Raw genomic sequence first — 15,685 nt, forward strand, 5'->3', positions numbered from 1 at the left:
TGATTTGTTTTCGGTTCACTATTTTGGTCGCCTGTTTTGGTATCCACACAGAAACCACCGACCATGGTTAGCTGTTCGGCTTTGAAGGCGCCCGACTTCTCGCAAGCAGGGTTAAACTGGTCCGAAACTAGAAAATACACATATTCTAGCGTGCTGTAAAATTTCATAAAAATGCAATACTGAAAAACAAAAATGAAAAATATTAAACTAGAAAACCTAAACCATTTAGGATTTTGGGGGGAAAAGCGCCTGCATACTGTCGCCCCTTACACTTTTCCCAAGGTTTTACAATTCGCACACTTAAAACCGATAATGTATCAGATCTTATAAAAGCAGACTTTTATTTGTAAAATTTATCGAGAGAGCCACTGCAATAACACGGAACTGTTTAAGCGCAAATTGCTGGTATGCGTTAACGTTATGAGAAAAACCGTCACGATGTATTAACGATAAATAATTTGCGTACCTGAAATTTCACTAATATTGTAGGAGGCAGCATAAACGTCGCATAAATTTGAAAATATTTTCACCATAAAATGAAAACAGAGTTCGGAAGCAAAAATATTTTAAATATGATATTTAATATTAATACAGGTCTAATTTTAGTTCTCCGGCCTTACTGTGCTTAGCCAGCACAGGAACATTTGCCAGCCAGGTTAGTATTTTGCCATTTGAGCCGAGCGTAGCATTTCTTTACACCTGACATCAGCTCCACAGCACAAGACAGCACAGGAGCGAAATAAGCAAAAAATTGGTAATTAGCGACATGGTTGATACCGTTTCGTGATTCGTATGAAGTTAACTATACAGTATACAGATATTATGTGTACCGATAAAAGTCTATTTCCCAGTTGCAACTGCATAATGCATTTACGGAAAAAATATTGTTACTTGATAAAAGTTCATAAAACTGCAGTATCGTTGCCTTGTTTTATAACGAAAACCGGTTTTGTTGTTTTGTTGTTTTGCTTGTTTCGCGTTCTTTGGCGAAAAACACAGGTATGACTAGTATGAGTACATTTTGTTTACATTGTGCTATTAACAGAAACTACTGGATTCGAATGCGATATTACAACACGCAGTCTGCACAACATAAATATTATTATGTTTTCTCAACAATACTACAAAAAATGTAATTTTCATGAGTAACAAGAATGTTTGTGTCTAATTCTTAATCACGTAACAAAAACGAGAGACATGCATTCATGCAGGCTGTTTATACTTATCGTTGCAAGCGTTACCGACATAATAGACAGTCAGAAATTGCTTTTTCTTACGGTTTTTGTTGTTCTGTGTTGTTCTGTTGCCTGATGCACTCATTTTCATACAAACTTCAATTAATATAAACCGGAATCAAAGCATCCGGAATTACGTATTTCGGCGACCCCGGTTTCCTTTGTTGGCAAAAGCTTTAATTAATATCTTAACTCTGCACTGTACAATTTCGGCGCACATTTTTCGAGTACCCATTGTAATCATTACGAGTACGTACAGGTGCAAGCCCGATTACATACGTATATCGAGCATGTATAGTCTGTAAAGAAACAGGTAGTCTGCAATAAGCGCTATGTTAGCACTTGGACCTAGTGCGATACCTGCTGTACTGCACTACTTCGAATGCTGCCTTATATGGGCTCCCCTTATATTACTTTCCCTTATCTGGGCCCCCGAGCAATATGAGCAACCCTCTACACTGGCGGTTACGTTATTACTCACACTTTCGCAGCTGTTATCAGTATTATGCCTGAGTCAGCCTGACTGAAAATTTTGATTTATTTAAAATACTTATTTTGCCAGTACTTTGTAGCATTTAGTTTGTTTCAAAGTGCTCAGGTTGCATCAACGACAGATTCAAAATCTTTCTAAAATTTATTGTTTCTTAAAAATTTAAGGTTGAAAGAAGTAGAAAAGGGTTGTGCTACAATTCCGATAAATTTAGTTTAACGGGCATTGCTAACTAGCCGGGAGCCCAGATAAGGGAGAGTAATATAAGGGGAGCCCATATAAGGCAGCATTCGAAGTACAGATACAGTAATGTGCAAAGCCAAACTGTAATTCTTATTAATTTTGGCAAGCACTAGCCACCAACCCTGCAAAATGCATGGAACGCATAAACAGTGTGGCGTGGAGCGCCGAGGTATGAAGGCGGGCGTTAACTTAAATAATATTATTCCGAATTGTCGCTGCATTTATGAATGCTCAATATGCAAATACTTTAATATCTATATACAGATACTCTGTACGTAGAACACTACATGATAGAAGACTGAGCATGTTGCATGGGTATTATGCCGCGTATTAAACCGCTGTCTTGCTGATCTCTCCTATATTAACGTGAATGAATTTCGATGGTACAGTACGTATGAACCCCGATCTGTGTTAACCGAAAATTATTGAACACATTATTAAAGTTCAGCGATGATAATCGCAAAAGGAAAAATCAGCACGAGCAATGCATACCTTGCATGATGGACGATGGCACAGAAACAAATTCGGCTTAATTTAAGTTTCTTAGAAGTATCTAGTATCTACCGTATATCGACTCCAATTTTTGATAATATCAAAAACTGGAGACGATATACTGTAGATACTTCTAAGATATTGTCTGAACAGCGGTTTTGTAAGTGCATTTTTTTCACAATCAACACCCAATAGATTCATTCCAGCTGCTTCTGGCCACATCATTTTCCTTACAAGTACAGGGAATCGTGGCAAGCACCTCTGTCCACGTGATGCTTCGACAAGCCGAAAGTGATCCAATGATCCTCCAAAGGCCATTATCGTCGACGATGTCGATGTTGTTCACATAACTCACGTCGAGTACAACTTATTTTTTACTGTGTAGCTGTATGACGGTCAAACTTGTCCCGGAATGAATCCGCCGTTTCCGACTCACCACATCGTACTGCAAAACCACATCACTGGAAAGCTGCCGATGCCTGGTGATGGTAAATGTTTCTGTATAGGACTTCTGTACAAGAAAACCTGCCGGCTTCCTCCAAGCCAACTTGCTACCTGAGGTGGATTTTACACCGAAGTTTGCATCCCGAATATCCTAATCTAATTAACGTTGCGCCCGGCCGATGGTATGTGTGATTCGAACTGTCCGTTTGTAAATGGGCTCTGGAGAACAGAATGGTCTTCCACTGCAAAGGGCAACACAAAAGGCAAGTTAGGAATTACATATAACATCGCAACTGCATCAGGAAATCTGGGTTATGTGTTTTTTCGCAGTACACCTAGGGCAATGGTTTCCTCTTACGCGTTCCTCACTTCTAACCTTTCGAATGGCGTGCAAGCTGTTTGGCACGATTATAATACCATTATCAATGTTTGGAAGACGGTAAACGATGAGGTTATAGGTAAACATCAGCTGACCTGCTATGTTTTAACCCCTTTTCTCCTGGGATTTAAATATTAATCAAGGTCACGCGTCTTTAATCGAAGGCGACGCGGCCGAATGGGCTCTGGGTCTGACGCAAGAGCGTGATCTTCTTTCCACAAGACGAAAAACAAGATATCATGCGCAGGCGGAATCAGCGGAAAGTAATCAGACTAATAAATTAAAATCCTTTTGCTGAAAACGACTGCGGGCGTATAAGAGTTAATTTTTAATGTCCGACTGCATTCACTATGAAACTTCTCGCTTACAGTTCTCTGTAAAACCGACTGCATTCATTATAAAATCGCCAGGAAGATTTCTGGACATTGATGTACGTTGATGCCTTTGTTTCTGAAAATTCTGGTCAAATAATAATTTTTTGGTTTTGTACCACAGCGTGTTTATTTGAACTTCAGCATGAACGCATCAATAAATTTTACGGGTCTCAACAGGACAGGTACGGGATTTCACGGTACTCAAGAAATCAATTCAACTACGCTGACAAGCTGGTTTATCGCCATGACCTTAATTGCATTCTTCACGTCACTGTTAATAATTCTCTTCATCATTGCGATTCTATACCGCCACACGAAACCATCCGAAACCCATATTCAAATCATCCACCTGCTCCTTATTTATCTGGTCGTCACCTCCATCCTTGACCAAACTACGTCGGTGACCATCTATTTCCCATCCGTTAAGTTGTCTTCAACTAACTGCCGCAATTTCGACGTCGTGTACCACATTTTCGCCGGCAGCGGACACTGGGCAGCGTTCATGCTGTCCCTCAACCGGATGATTGCCGTTGTTTTCCCGCATCATTATGCGAGATTTAACAAACGCAGTGCGACAGTCGCGACGATACTGATTGGTTGGTTAATTCTGCTTGCGTGCTCGCTACCCTTTTTCGTGGGCAGCGGCTGGTACGTTACTAACGTTCCACCGTGGAATAACTGCGCAGTTCTTCCGATGACACACGGCAACGGGAAAATCTTTCAAGCCAGAGCAATACTGAGCATTCATGTACCGATTTCTGGGACAATTGTGCTTTACGTGCTGATTTTATTGTCGCAGCTCAGAAAAAAGTTCAACCGCGACGGTGCCGTCGATCGCAAGATGCAGGCAACACTAGAGCGCCGCATTTTAATCGGCAAGATGTTGTGTGCGTCACAGTTATGGGATTTAGCTTGTTATTTACCGCAGTTTGTCCTGGCCAATTATCTCAATGTTTTTGCGAAAAATCCGCATCTGATCTTGCTGATGTGGGCTCTGGAGTCTTGCGGAGATTTTGGAACACCGGTAAGTGACACATTTTCGGGCATCAATCTCTGCATGCATTCTTATAATAGCCTGTTCCTGTGAGATGCCGTTTTGTGCGTAGGTGATCTTTTTCCTGATTGGAGCAGAATATCGGACTGGGTTAAAGGATTTTTTTCGTAATCCACTGCGTCGGTGCAGCCCATTCGTGTCACCTGGCAATGAGTTACAGCTAGGAACGATTGCCACCCAAAATCAGTAGAATGTGCCGCAACCAGTAAGAATGCGCTCCCGTGAACGATGCGTGGGACTCTCTTCTGTCGTCATGATTGTTTCACAAACGTAGCCACGCAATATACGCAATAAACCTTCAGTGCCAGCTGGTGGGCAAAAAGGAGCACTGTATTCTGCCGCATTCTTTGCGTGGTTGTTGCACAGTTTTCAATGTGCATTTTACGCTCATACGTGGAATTAGTTTTTCGTTGACTGATTATTTCGTTGCTTCGCTTGTAAGACAGTACAGAACGCGGAAAACATAAAAAAAACATAAAAAGCTTTGGCTTTCTGCAGCATATCTGTAGGCAAAACTATTCTTTAATGCTTTCATCATGGCTAAACACAAAAAGACCACAAAAAACGATCGCCTGTTCACGTACATTTACAGTATTTTGACGGTAGTTATTCTTACGGTACTTCCTTTTGTAAACGTTACTCCCTAGAAAAACACCGCTTCTAAAACAGCGGATTGATAGGTACTGCGCTGATGTGCGAAAATGTAGTGTTTGTGTCGGAAATGCTTCGGACTGATAAAAACTACGAGTAATATAATGGTTGTGCGGTATGGAATCTGTTGTAAGACCTCTTGCACAATGAGTGGCCAGTACAATGTAACCGCATCGAATTGCCTAAGTATCCCTTGTTGCAAAAGGGCATTTCAGCACTGGCTCACGGCTGTCGGTCCAGAAGTCTGCTGAATCTAGCAACAACACATTGGCATTGTTGAAATACTCGTATTCTGCTGGATCAGGAACGACGTTTCCTTCGCTGTTCATTTTGTTCATAGTCCACTGGATACTTGGACGATCATAGGGTGTGAGTATAAATGTCAGGTCCTCTGAAAAACCTTCCGTGCGATTCAGTATGCATCCCGTTCCGCAGTATGTGTGCGCTTTTCTAAGTCGTCTCAGTTCCGACCAATAAATGGTCTGCCGCTCCTCATCTTGGATACCGTGATCGTAGAGCTTCGATTTGTAGAACAACTCGTACCGTAGCTGCTTTCGCAAAAACGGTCTCGAATACAGCGTCTTCAAGAACTCGTGCATGGATAGCGGTAAATTATTGAAAGAACAGACCTTATTACGGTCATTAGGAAGAAACAACTCGATCACTGTATGGTCGTGAGCAACAGTTGATCGCATTCCGATACCGGCCATTATACATTCCTCACTTCTCCGTTGTAATGAAAGCTGCTTTAACAGCATGGTAGCCCTTGCATGGCGGTCACAAAAAAGGAAGTCTCCACCGCTGTCTCTAAAATGGGACGCCAAAATGCGACGGATTACTGCAGACTGTCGATGGTACAGATATGATTGCAGAATGGGAACTGGCTGTAGTGGTTCTCTAAGTATTTCGATACTTGTCTCGTTAATTGCGATATCCGCGCCGTTCTTGTCACACCATATCCAGTCACACAACCAACAGGGCGATTACGTTTCCAACGTTTCTGAAAATCTGAACCTACATAGTAACGCATTAGTTAGAAAGGAAATCAACTGCTCAGGAAACAGCTTTTTGTTACCTCTGGCTTCTGAAAATGGGCATTTACGCACTGGTTCCCGGCGGTCGTCCCAGTAGTCCACCGAATCTAAGAGCAGCACGTGGGCATTATTGAAATACTGGTATTCTGCCGGATCGGGAGATACATTCTCTCCGCCATCGGTTTTGTTCATCGTCCACTGGATACTAGCATATCGATCAGGTTTTAGTACAAATATCATATCATTCGAAAAGTCTTGTGTGCGGTTCAACTTGCATTCCATTCCGCAGTGACTATGCGCATTACGGAGTCGTCTGAGCTCCGACCAGTAAGCGGTCTGCCGCTTCTTGTCCCGGATACCGTAATCGTAGAGTCTCGATTTGTAGAACAACTGGTATGGTAGTTGTGTTTGCAAGAACTCCTGCGAGTATAGCTTCCTTAAAAACCAGTGCATGGATACCGGCAAATTATTGAGAACAAAGACGTTTTCGGAATCGCGGAATAACTCGATGATCATCTGGCCGCGGACAATAGTAGACCGCATTCCTATGCCGGCCATAACACATTCTTCCGTCCTTTGTTCCAATGGGCGTAACTTCAACAGCCTGGCATGATTGTCACATAATAGGAAGTCGTCATCATTATCTCTTGCGAAGGACGCTAGCATTCGAAGTATCACTACAGACTGTTGATTATGCAAAGGTAGTTCCAAAAAGGGTACTGGATAAAGTGGTTCAGTAGATTTTTTTTCAGTTGATTCGCTAACGGCAATTTCCGTCCTGTTCCTGTCACACCACGCCCATTCACATAACCAACAAGGGCGATAACTGCAGAAGCGTTTCCGGAAAACTGGACGAGAGCAGCAACACCACAGTTAAATGCAGAATAAACAGTAACAAGACATGGCTTTTAGTGCCGTTTGCGTACTTTACCTAAACATTCCTGGCAAATTTGTAAGCCCCGTGCTCGCCGCCGGTCCTGTTGGCGATGGCATAGCCAGAATGAGGCACGGCAGAGAATCAACTGGAGTAAAAAAGTCAAGTTCATTAACCAGAAGCAAACCAAGCCGACAATTAAACGGATCCTTGAATAGTAGTGTTCATCCGCATTGTAACGTCGTGGTCCAAAAGTGAGCTCATCGTGCCAATAATAAAGTGGGTGCTCCCATTTCCAGACATGCGTTATGATGTAGTTCGTAATAATAAATGAAAAGCCAACAATATTATGCAGAGTCTGGCCAGATTTAGTTTTAGCGGTAAAAATTGGCATTAAAAGAAAGTTGGCAACAACGATTGAGGACTGTTTAACTACAGCATCTAATTTTTTATACGCTCGTTTGCATCTCTGGGTCACATTTATATGCACGCGTGTGCTGTTGCACGAGCGTTTTCTGATCCATAGTTTCGACCCGACCATCCAACTCAAAGAAAAAATCTCCCGCATCAGCAGAACATACCGGTTTTTCTTCCGAACAGACCGACTGCTAGGTTTCTGTCGCTCAACCCAGAGGAAGGATAAAAATAGAAAAAATATTACTACAAGACCAGAGATAATGAGAACTAATAGAAATGCTACCCAATTGTAAGCTGCTAACTCAACCATGGATAGATAGCGCAGTATAATGGAGCAAAAATTCCCCAGTGTCCTGAGATACTTCAAAATATTAGGTTTCAATAATTGATTCGCTTCCTCAAGATCGACATAATCCTTTTCGAGAAATATCCTGTTTTTAAATGCACAAATCTGCGGAAGTTGCATCCGGAAAGGGTAATATTTAGCAATGGAGAAAAATGACGTTAGGGCAGGCCACCAAGTGTTGGCAACCGATATAATGTTAATTTCCGTCAAAAATACCAATAAAAACAGCTGCAGACAAGATTCATACTGGATCTCCGTCAAAAGCGCAGTTTGCATTTGCAGATCTTGAAAGTCAATATCGTTGTTTCTGTCATAGTGATAGTACGGTTGCGCATCTTTGCCGCGCACAAAGCGCTCATCACTTGTCCAAGAACACGAAAATGTTACAGCTCTGAAAAATAATAGCAGCTTCGTTGCGCATTTGCGTTACTAACTCGCCGGATAGGACATTACCTGCATGCAAATGATATTGGGTACACTTTTGTAATGCATTTTGTGAAATTCTTCCAGAAGCGCTGCATGGTCGAAAGTGAAATGCAATTTCCAAGTGAATCATCTCTTTTTATCAGCCTTAGACGTTCGGCTCTAATTAGCATTCGACGTGCCAAAGCTAAGTTAAACGAGAAGACATCCAGTGCTTCTTTATTTGGCCAAAAGCAACATCGTCGTGCTATAGAGAAGATCACTGGCAGAGCTGGCACTATTGCAATACCCACTAACCATGCCAGTGCGATAACGCGCTTATGTTTTTCCCATAGGTTAACGATAAACTGGATATCGCTTTGGATGTCCAATATCGTACAAATCACTGTGAAAATCGAGAATGAGACGATCAGTCGATACCACCGCCAAAAACGGTCATTTTCATGGTGCAACGTGGGAAAACCAAATAAATGATGCTGAAGCCAAGACCAAAAAGTTCTTAACAAACTCATTGCTAACTGACTTCAACCAGAGTAGTAGGTTTTCAAACAGAAAGCATAGCCGTGACTTTGTGTTCAGATTAGCAACACTAATGTTATTTTGAAGGTATCGAAAGGGCGCCGCGATACCGCTCGGCGAACTGGAAAGGTCTATTACAGAATGGTACCTAACGTGCGGCACCCGAAAATCTGCTGCAAGTTTATCTACTTTCTAGTCAGCGGTTTATAAAAGCCAGCATAACTTACAGTAGTGACAGGAGAAGCAACCGGCATGATGAGAAGATACCGTACGTAGTACACGTAAAGATAGCATCGTTTTCCACTTCCGGCTATATTTGGCCTAGGCCGTGAAACTACAGCATATGCGTAATGTACAGCATTCCGCACCACAGCAATTTGCAGCTATTAATCATCTTTCTATTCTGTGTATGCGTACTTAGTTAATTTGCATCGGGCGCAGCGCAGTCTTAGTAGCCAAGAGCAAATTTTTGTCTGACGCCTCGAAGTGAGCGCTGAAGCGTTTTTCATTAATCAAGTTTTTCCACCATTTCCGTTAAAGATGATCAGATCATTATCATGCCGCCTAAACCCTAAATTCCTCCGGAAGTCCTAAACCATGCCGCCAGACATGCATGGTGTGAAACGTGAAATTCACCTTGTTGTTTACTTGGATGCAGCATGGCAATGCGAAAATAAATTTGTCAGCACACAATTTCTTATCCATTTTCGGTAAAAATAAGCCTTTTCCATGCGTAGTTTCCTGGCTAATTCCTATAAGTGGGGCCATCGCCCATTGGCATTAACTTCTGTCGTAAACTTGCAACTCCGTAGCGATCTAACATGGTAAATTCTTTTCGGTTTTCATTCTGCTTTAGGATTTTCGAACTTTCCCACAGGCGTTAATCATCTAAATACAAACTGCACGCACAGACTCTTACACTCCTTAAAAGAACTACAGTTTAAGACGCAAGCTGCTGCTCTGCTTTGCTGGCATTCAACTTCGTCTCAAAAGATTAGGGAGCCAGTTTTCAGACATAAACGTCTTTTCAATAGTTTCATCAGCATAAGTATCATCACAATACACACAAACTGTTCTTATGTCCACTTCTTTGGATCTCCATGGATGCACTTCGTATCCGGGGCTGAGCATAACTTGGGCGCCACTGATGCGCAGCTCGGAAGCAGGAAATTATGAAAGAATTTCTTCAATCCAATTCGATATTCTTTTCCAATCAAGAAGAATATTATCTGTTATATAGAACTTGGAAATACAACCGATTTCCAGAACAAAATGTTATGTTTATATGGCGCAAGTGATTACCTACCGGTGTTCCAAGATCGCCAGCGAAAAGAAGCGCTCGCATCCACATCTGCAGGTGCGGATCCTTTACGAAAATAAGTAAGTGAAAGGTCGTAATAAGAATGTAAGGTAATAACAGACCAAATACCACAATGACGACACAAACAGCATTCTGCCAATTAAAATTCGTTGTTTCCTTTTCAAATACAGCGCCCGATTAGCGGTGTTAAGCCTGCGCTGTCCGATTGAATATAGTCGGAGTTGCGACAAAAAAGGAACAAGTAGCAGCAAATCGAACCAGATATCGGCAAATACGCGCCCACTATGGCGTTGACGCGGAAGAGCTCCCGGTTGATCACTGTCGTGGGACCACGCAGACATTCCACGGCGGTACAAGCACGGTCTCCCATCCCCTGCCGACAACCACCGGCAGCGTCAACGCCGTTAGAATGGCCCAGCCAATCAGAATCACCGGAATAGTTACACTGCGTTTGGTGATTTGCGAGTATTGATGCGGAAAGGTAACAGCTATCAGCCGATTGACGGACATCAAAAACGCCGACCGGTGCTCGCTGCCGGAGAAAATAATGAAGGCAACATAAAAGTCACGGCAGCTTGTTATAGGCAGTGCTATGGAGAGAAAATAGATGGTCACGGTAACAATCGGGTTGATTGTAGCCATGCTGGCCAGATCAATGAGGCGCATGTGAATGATCTGGATATGGCATTCCGATGGTTCTGAATGCGGTGTAGTATCGCACTGATGAGGAGAATCATCAATTCAGACGTAAGAAATTCGATGGATGTCGTGACAATGAACCAGTCTGTCAACGTAGAAGTGCTGGCTTCTAGTGATCTGTTTGATGATGTGCAATTTAGCGAAGCGTTCATGGTGTCAGCATCCAGAACATCGTGTTGCGTTACAAGGCCAGAAAATCACTCACCCAGACGGAATCCACCAATAATATAACAACTTCTCACTCGAGAATTAACGGTATAAGCTGTCCCGTTGGGTTATCTAGTATTCGTTTTATACGACTTTATTTTGTTAACACAGGCGAGTCACACCAATCAAATGCTCTAACAAAGTTAGCAGTAGCAAGATTTTGCATAAATTATCCGCTCCAGCCTTGGTCCTGAGCAACCCTTCACCATGCTGTTTCTAGGCTGGATATGCATTCTAATTACTTGCTTCGCAGTTTTTCTCTTGAAAGCCGCGTTGTCCCGTTGAATTTGAATCGATAGGGGGTGGTGGAGGAATTCTTGATATCGAGGATTTCCTTGGACTACGATTTTTGCAGTAACCGAAGTCGGTAACATAAGGAGAATTTACAGATATGAGGAGAGGTCATGTGCGCTTGTGGGAGATCAACACCGCTTTCGATTAAAGCGTCTAGTCGACCGACACATAGCAGCCATCGTGGCATGGAATTTTCATGCTAATGAAGCCTTTTGACATAACACATTTAATTAATTTAACCACTGCCCTGCGTAAATCACGCCTGTCGCTTATGGTATTGGTGTAGTGATGTCGCTTTACGTAATTAACTTGCGGCATTCCACTATATGTTATTTATCCTTGTAGGTAAAGTGTACATGTGACCAAAGCAACCCACGCCTACGGTTTGCACTCCATTTCCAGCGAAATGATATTCAGGATTTTCTTCACTTGCACGGCAATTAAGTATACGAGGAAGCGCTGACGAAAGCGTGACGCTTGTGTTATAATACGATATTATTAGATCCATTGTGCCGTCAAGTCAAGCCGCCATCATTTGTGAAGCAAGCAGGAGATGTGATGCTGACCGCGTTATTCAATAATACATGTACTCGTACAGTAATAGGTAGTGAGGGGTACAGAGGGTTACCTTGCACTGGATGGCACGGTATCCATACATTTCAGCGTGCGGCAGATTCTTTAATTAAATAAACTTTAAAATTAAAAAAGAGATAGAATGACGCACCTTACGTTGAAATGCTGATATACTGATAAGCTTCATTTTAATTTTTGTATAACGTTCATCATAAAGCGCAGATTTAGCTGGAAAATAAAGCGTCCAGAATATACTGCGTCACGAGATACACGTCCATATCTGACAGGGAGGAGCGCGGGAAGATCTTAAAACAAGAAGAAAATTGCCATTACTAAAGATCAGAAAAAAATACGGCATGAAAAATACTTCTGCCTGATTTTTTTAGTTTAGTTTTTTTAAACGCTTAGGTTCACTTGGAGAAGAAATCTGCAAGAATATTACGTCACGAATACGATCATTCGCTCCGCTTACCAGACAGTGAAGGATACGGGAATAACAAACTTGACCCTTAAATCTTAATGGACTTGAGAAATCATCCTATCCTGCATGCAATGCTGATATTATTTGGTGCGCAGAGATTTCGCACTTTTGTTGACAAAGCTACTGGATAGCCAGACGGAATATCTACCAGCAGCAGGAATAAAAGTCATGCGCGAACCGCTCTACGTAACTACGTAAGGGCCAGAATTATACAGAATACTAAATTAGTTAGAATTATAAATAATACTGCAACTCACGGACTGTATATTTTATTAAGTTCAAATCGCGACATTACAGTCATAATTCCATTAACTACGGCCATCATTGCACAGTTAAGAATTAAAAAAAGGAATTATTAGAATTATTAATAACGTATTTTCCCCACGTGCGACCAATGTACAACGGCAATTATTGAATTTCGGTAGAACACATTTGATGTTTTGCACTTTACGAGTTAAGAAAGTTTAATTTATGCAGATCAACAGACGCTGCAGCGGCGTTGCGACGCTTCCGCTCGTACCGCACACCGCACCCAGTTTTGTTTCGCGTGTTGGTAACGTTTCGAAAATTTTTCAATCGCACTGCGTAGCCGAATGATAATATATGCATGTCAGAAAATACATTAAAAATTTACAAGATTATTGATCGTCGCAACAGAACAATCTGAAAAATGCTCGTAGATTCCTGGTTGTTTCGTTGATTGATCGATGAAAGGATTCGGAATAGCGTTGCTGGAATCTATCCAAAATAAACGCGCAGTTAATTATGCAAGTTCGTGAATTAATTATTATTCCAGAGAAAATTTCTATGTCAGTGGAATTTGTATGAAAAATATCCTGCCACATCATAAGCCGGTCGTCGGTGTCTGCGGGGAATTTGGAAACGTCACAAAAGTCTGTAAGGAACTCACAAATGTAAATGGTCTGAGAACCGACTTCGAGTAAACTGTATTACAGTCCTTTTAGCGGCGCCAGAAAATTCGGGTCTTTGCGAAAACAAAAGGTTATTTTAATTTGTGAAAGTTTGAAAACATTTTATGCTAACCTCAACGACACAATTAGCATTCAATATCATTAATTATAATTGAAAGCTGGCTGAGAAGGTGTGACGGGAAAAGTGGCTAGTAAAGCAAGCGAATTTTGAAAAATTACGGTGGTTATTTTTTTTAAAGTGAACGGCCCAAACTGGAATCGGTTCAGCTCTTTCCTTCCTTCATCGGCAGTTCAAATTTTTGATTCTTTCGATAATTAAGAGTATGTTATGTAACATAAAACATAGAATTTATGCGCTCGTATCACTTTTGATGGCAAAACAAGCAAATTAAGGAAAACGCTTTCGGAACGCTTTTTGTAAATATTATGGGTGTTGGGTGCAGATGTTTAAGGATGCCGGTTATTGTGCGAACAATGAGGTTACTGTATCGTATTAGAATGATGACAAGTAAACCATGTAAAAGTTGATGACCTTTTGGCTGCGTTAGTTTTTACGGAATTACGGTTTGCCAGGTCCCGAAAATTAATAGTTTATTTCGAAATTTACTGCAACAGACAAACCAAACCAAGACCAGAAGCGAACCTGGCCGGTGGCAACCATAAATATTTCAAAACAATGAATCGTTAACAAAAAAAAATAATATCCCTTTGTACTGTTCCGCTTGGCATTTCCTGTCGTCAGCAATCAAGTGCCGTGTTTTTCTTGGTCGTTGGTAGTGGTACAAAACATGCTGGTTGGATGTTTTTGTAAACTTTCTGGAATTGTCAAACACGACAACCGACAACGTATCCCAGAGTGGCTGTAAAGTGCTTAATTCAGCCCAGTTTAACGTTTAACATGAACTAGGAGTAAAGCTTTTGAAACGACATACGAGAAATGGACGCCTTTTCTCGTTAGTAAAGCCGTTCAAAAGATGACGAACCAGGACGCAAAAAAACTGAAGGCTGCGCTTAAAAAGCGTTTCGTCAAAAACAACCTGTTATCTGACTTGTCTCCGCTGCTACTGCTTTCAAATCTTAAGCCAACATCACATTTTCAGCCAATGACCTTTACATAAAATTATCTGTGTAGTTTTTACGCTGAAAAGCTGTCTGTTGTGACGAGTACATCTTTATTTCACGTCGAAATTCACATGATGCGCTATAAAAGGCAAACTGCATGTTATTTCCGAACTCTTTTCCGAAAATTAGTCTGAGATCCAAACTCTTTTCCGAAAATTGGTCTGAGATCCTACAGTTCACAGATAATTACCATAGAATTAGAGCGCACTGATTGATTATCCGTACCAGTAAAGTATCGGTATAAGACCCGGTTATTGTAAAGATTCCACACATTTTACAAAACCCAATAATGCTTCGTTTGAGCGACCACGCACTGCACGCAGCAGTCATTACACTACAATCTATCAGCCATTCACACTATGCCGTAAAATTAACGTATTTGACTGACCCAGAAATTGCAAGCACTTAATTAAACGTGACAAGTATTAGTTAATATTACCGGCACTGGTAAAGAATATTTCTCGATTTTATCATTGTGTAGTTTTCTTGCAAATGCAATTAACCATCTTAGACAACGATAACGGCAAGGTCAACAAACAGCTAACATTGTTCTAATTTGTTCACATAAATAACAATACACTGTGGTCGCTGTTGACAAGCGAAAGTGCGACACACTCTGTCGTGCCGATTCTTACTAACTATAAGGCTATAACAGATTAGAATTCTCTTCCTGTGTGTCCGTTTTACGTAAACATGACATTCATGAAGATCGCTATACGTACAATATACTCTAGCTAATCCGAAGAACAACATCTGCAACCAAACAATGGACTGTAAAATCATTGATTTGCATGCCAACACGATGAGAACACCGGCAACGATTACCGCATCTCAAAAATCTTTTTCTCACACCGGCAAAACATAAATTTCGTAATCGAGCCCAACCAAGCGGCAAACCGCAATTCATTGCCAACAAGAAAAACCGCGTAACCGATATTCTGGTTGCATACACGTTCCAACCGTTCCGCTTCTCCAAGAAATCAGGTTCCAAATTTTTGGAAATTCATCACAATTTACGCTGACAGGAATGCATTGAAAATTATTGCACACCTGATCCAGTTCATTGAAAATGCGACGCATA

The 15,685-nt window shown here is 41.5% G+C and overlaps 2 protein-coding genes across 3 annotated transcripts; one reads left to right on the forward strand and one right to left on the reverse strand.

Annotated features, from left to right (window-relative positions):
* The first annotated feature begins 3,901 nt into the window (after window positions 1-3,901).
* Window positions 3,902-4,806, forward strand: LOC129592820 (prostaglandin E2 receptor EP3 subtype-like). The gene is made up of 2 exons (XM_055488947.1): window positions 3,902-4,681; window positions 4,789-4,806. The coding sequence occupies exons 1-2, from the start codon at window positions 3,902-3,904 to the stop codon at window positions 4,804-4,806; spliced, it is 798 nt and encodes a 265-aa protein (XP_055344922.1).
* Window positions 4,807-5,246: 440 nt separating this feature from the next.
* LOC129592818 (uncharacterized) lies at window positions 5,247-9,109 on the reverse strand. Of its 2 annotated transcripts, XM_055488944.1 has the most exons (4): window positions 8,487-9,109; window positions 7,328-8,424; window positions 6,438-7,244; window positions 5,247-6,376 (listed from the first exon to the last, which is right to left on the reverse strand). In XM_055488944.1, exons 1-4 carry the CDS (start codon window positions 8,966-8,968, stop codon window positions 6,198-6,200), a joined length of 2,565 nt encoding a protein of 854 aa, XP_055344919.1. In that variant the 5' UTR covers window positions 8,969-9,109; the 3' UTR covers window positions 5,247-6,197. The 2 variants fall into 2 exon arrangements, with proteins under 2 accessions (XP_055344919.1, XP_055344920.1); XM_055488945.1 differs by having other exon boundaries at window positions 7,328-9,109.
* Window positions 9,110-15,685: the final 6,576 nt, after the last annotated feature.

Source organism: Paramacrobiotus metropolitanus, unplaced genomic scaffold, assembly GCF_019649055.1.
Source record: "Paramacrobiotus metropolitanus isolate TYO unplaced genomic scaffold, Prichtersi_v1.0 Parri_scaffold0000056, whole genome shotgun sequence".
Taxonomy (NCBI): Eukaryota; Metazoa; Tardigrada; class Eutardigrada; order Parachela; family Macrobiotidae; genus Paramacrobiotus; species Paramacrobiotus metropolitanus.

Bases quoted from the DNA above. Each gene is read 5' to 3' on its own strand.
- LOC129592820 (XM_055488947.1), top strand. From the start codon at position 3,902: ATGACCTTAATTGCATTCTTCACGTCACTGTTAATAATTCTCTTCATC.
- LOC129592818 (XM_055488944.1), bottom strand. From the start codon at position 8,968: ATGAGTTTGTTAAGAACTTTTTGGTCTTGGCTTCAGCATCATTTATTT. The intron at 8,425-8,486 runs GTAATGTCCTAT...ATTATTTTTCAG, and splicing joins CCAATATCATTTGCATGCAG to AGCTGTAACATTTTCGTGTT. The intron at 6,377-6,437 runs GTAACAAAAAGC...GTTACTATGTAG, and splicing joins CCCATTTTCAGAAGCCAGAG to GTTCAGATTTTCAGAAACGT.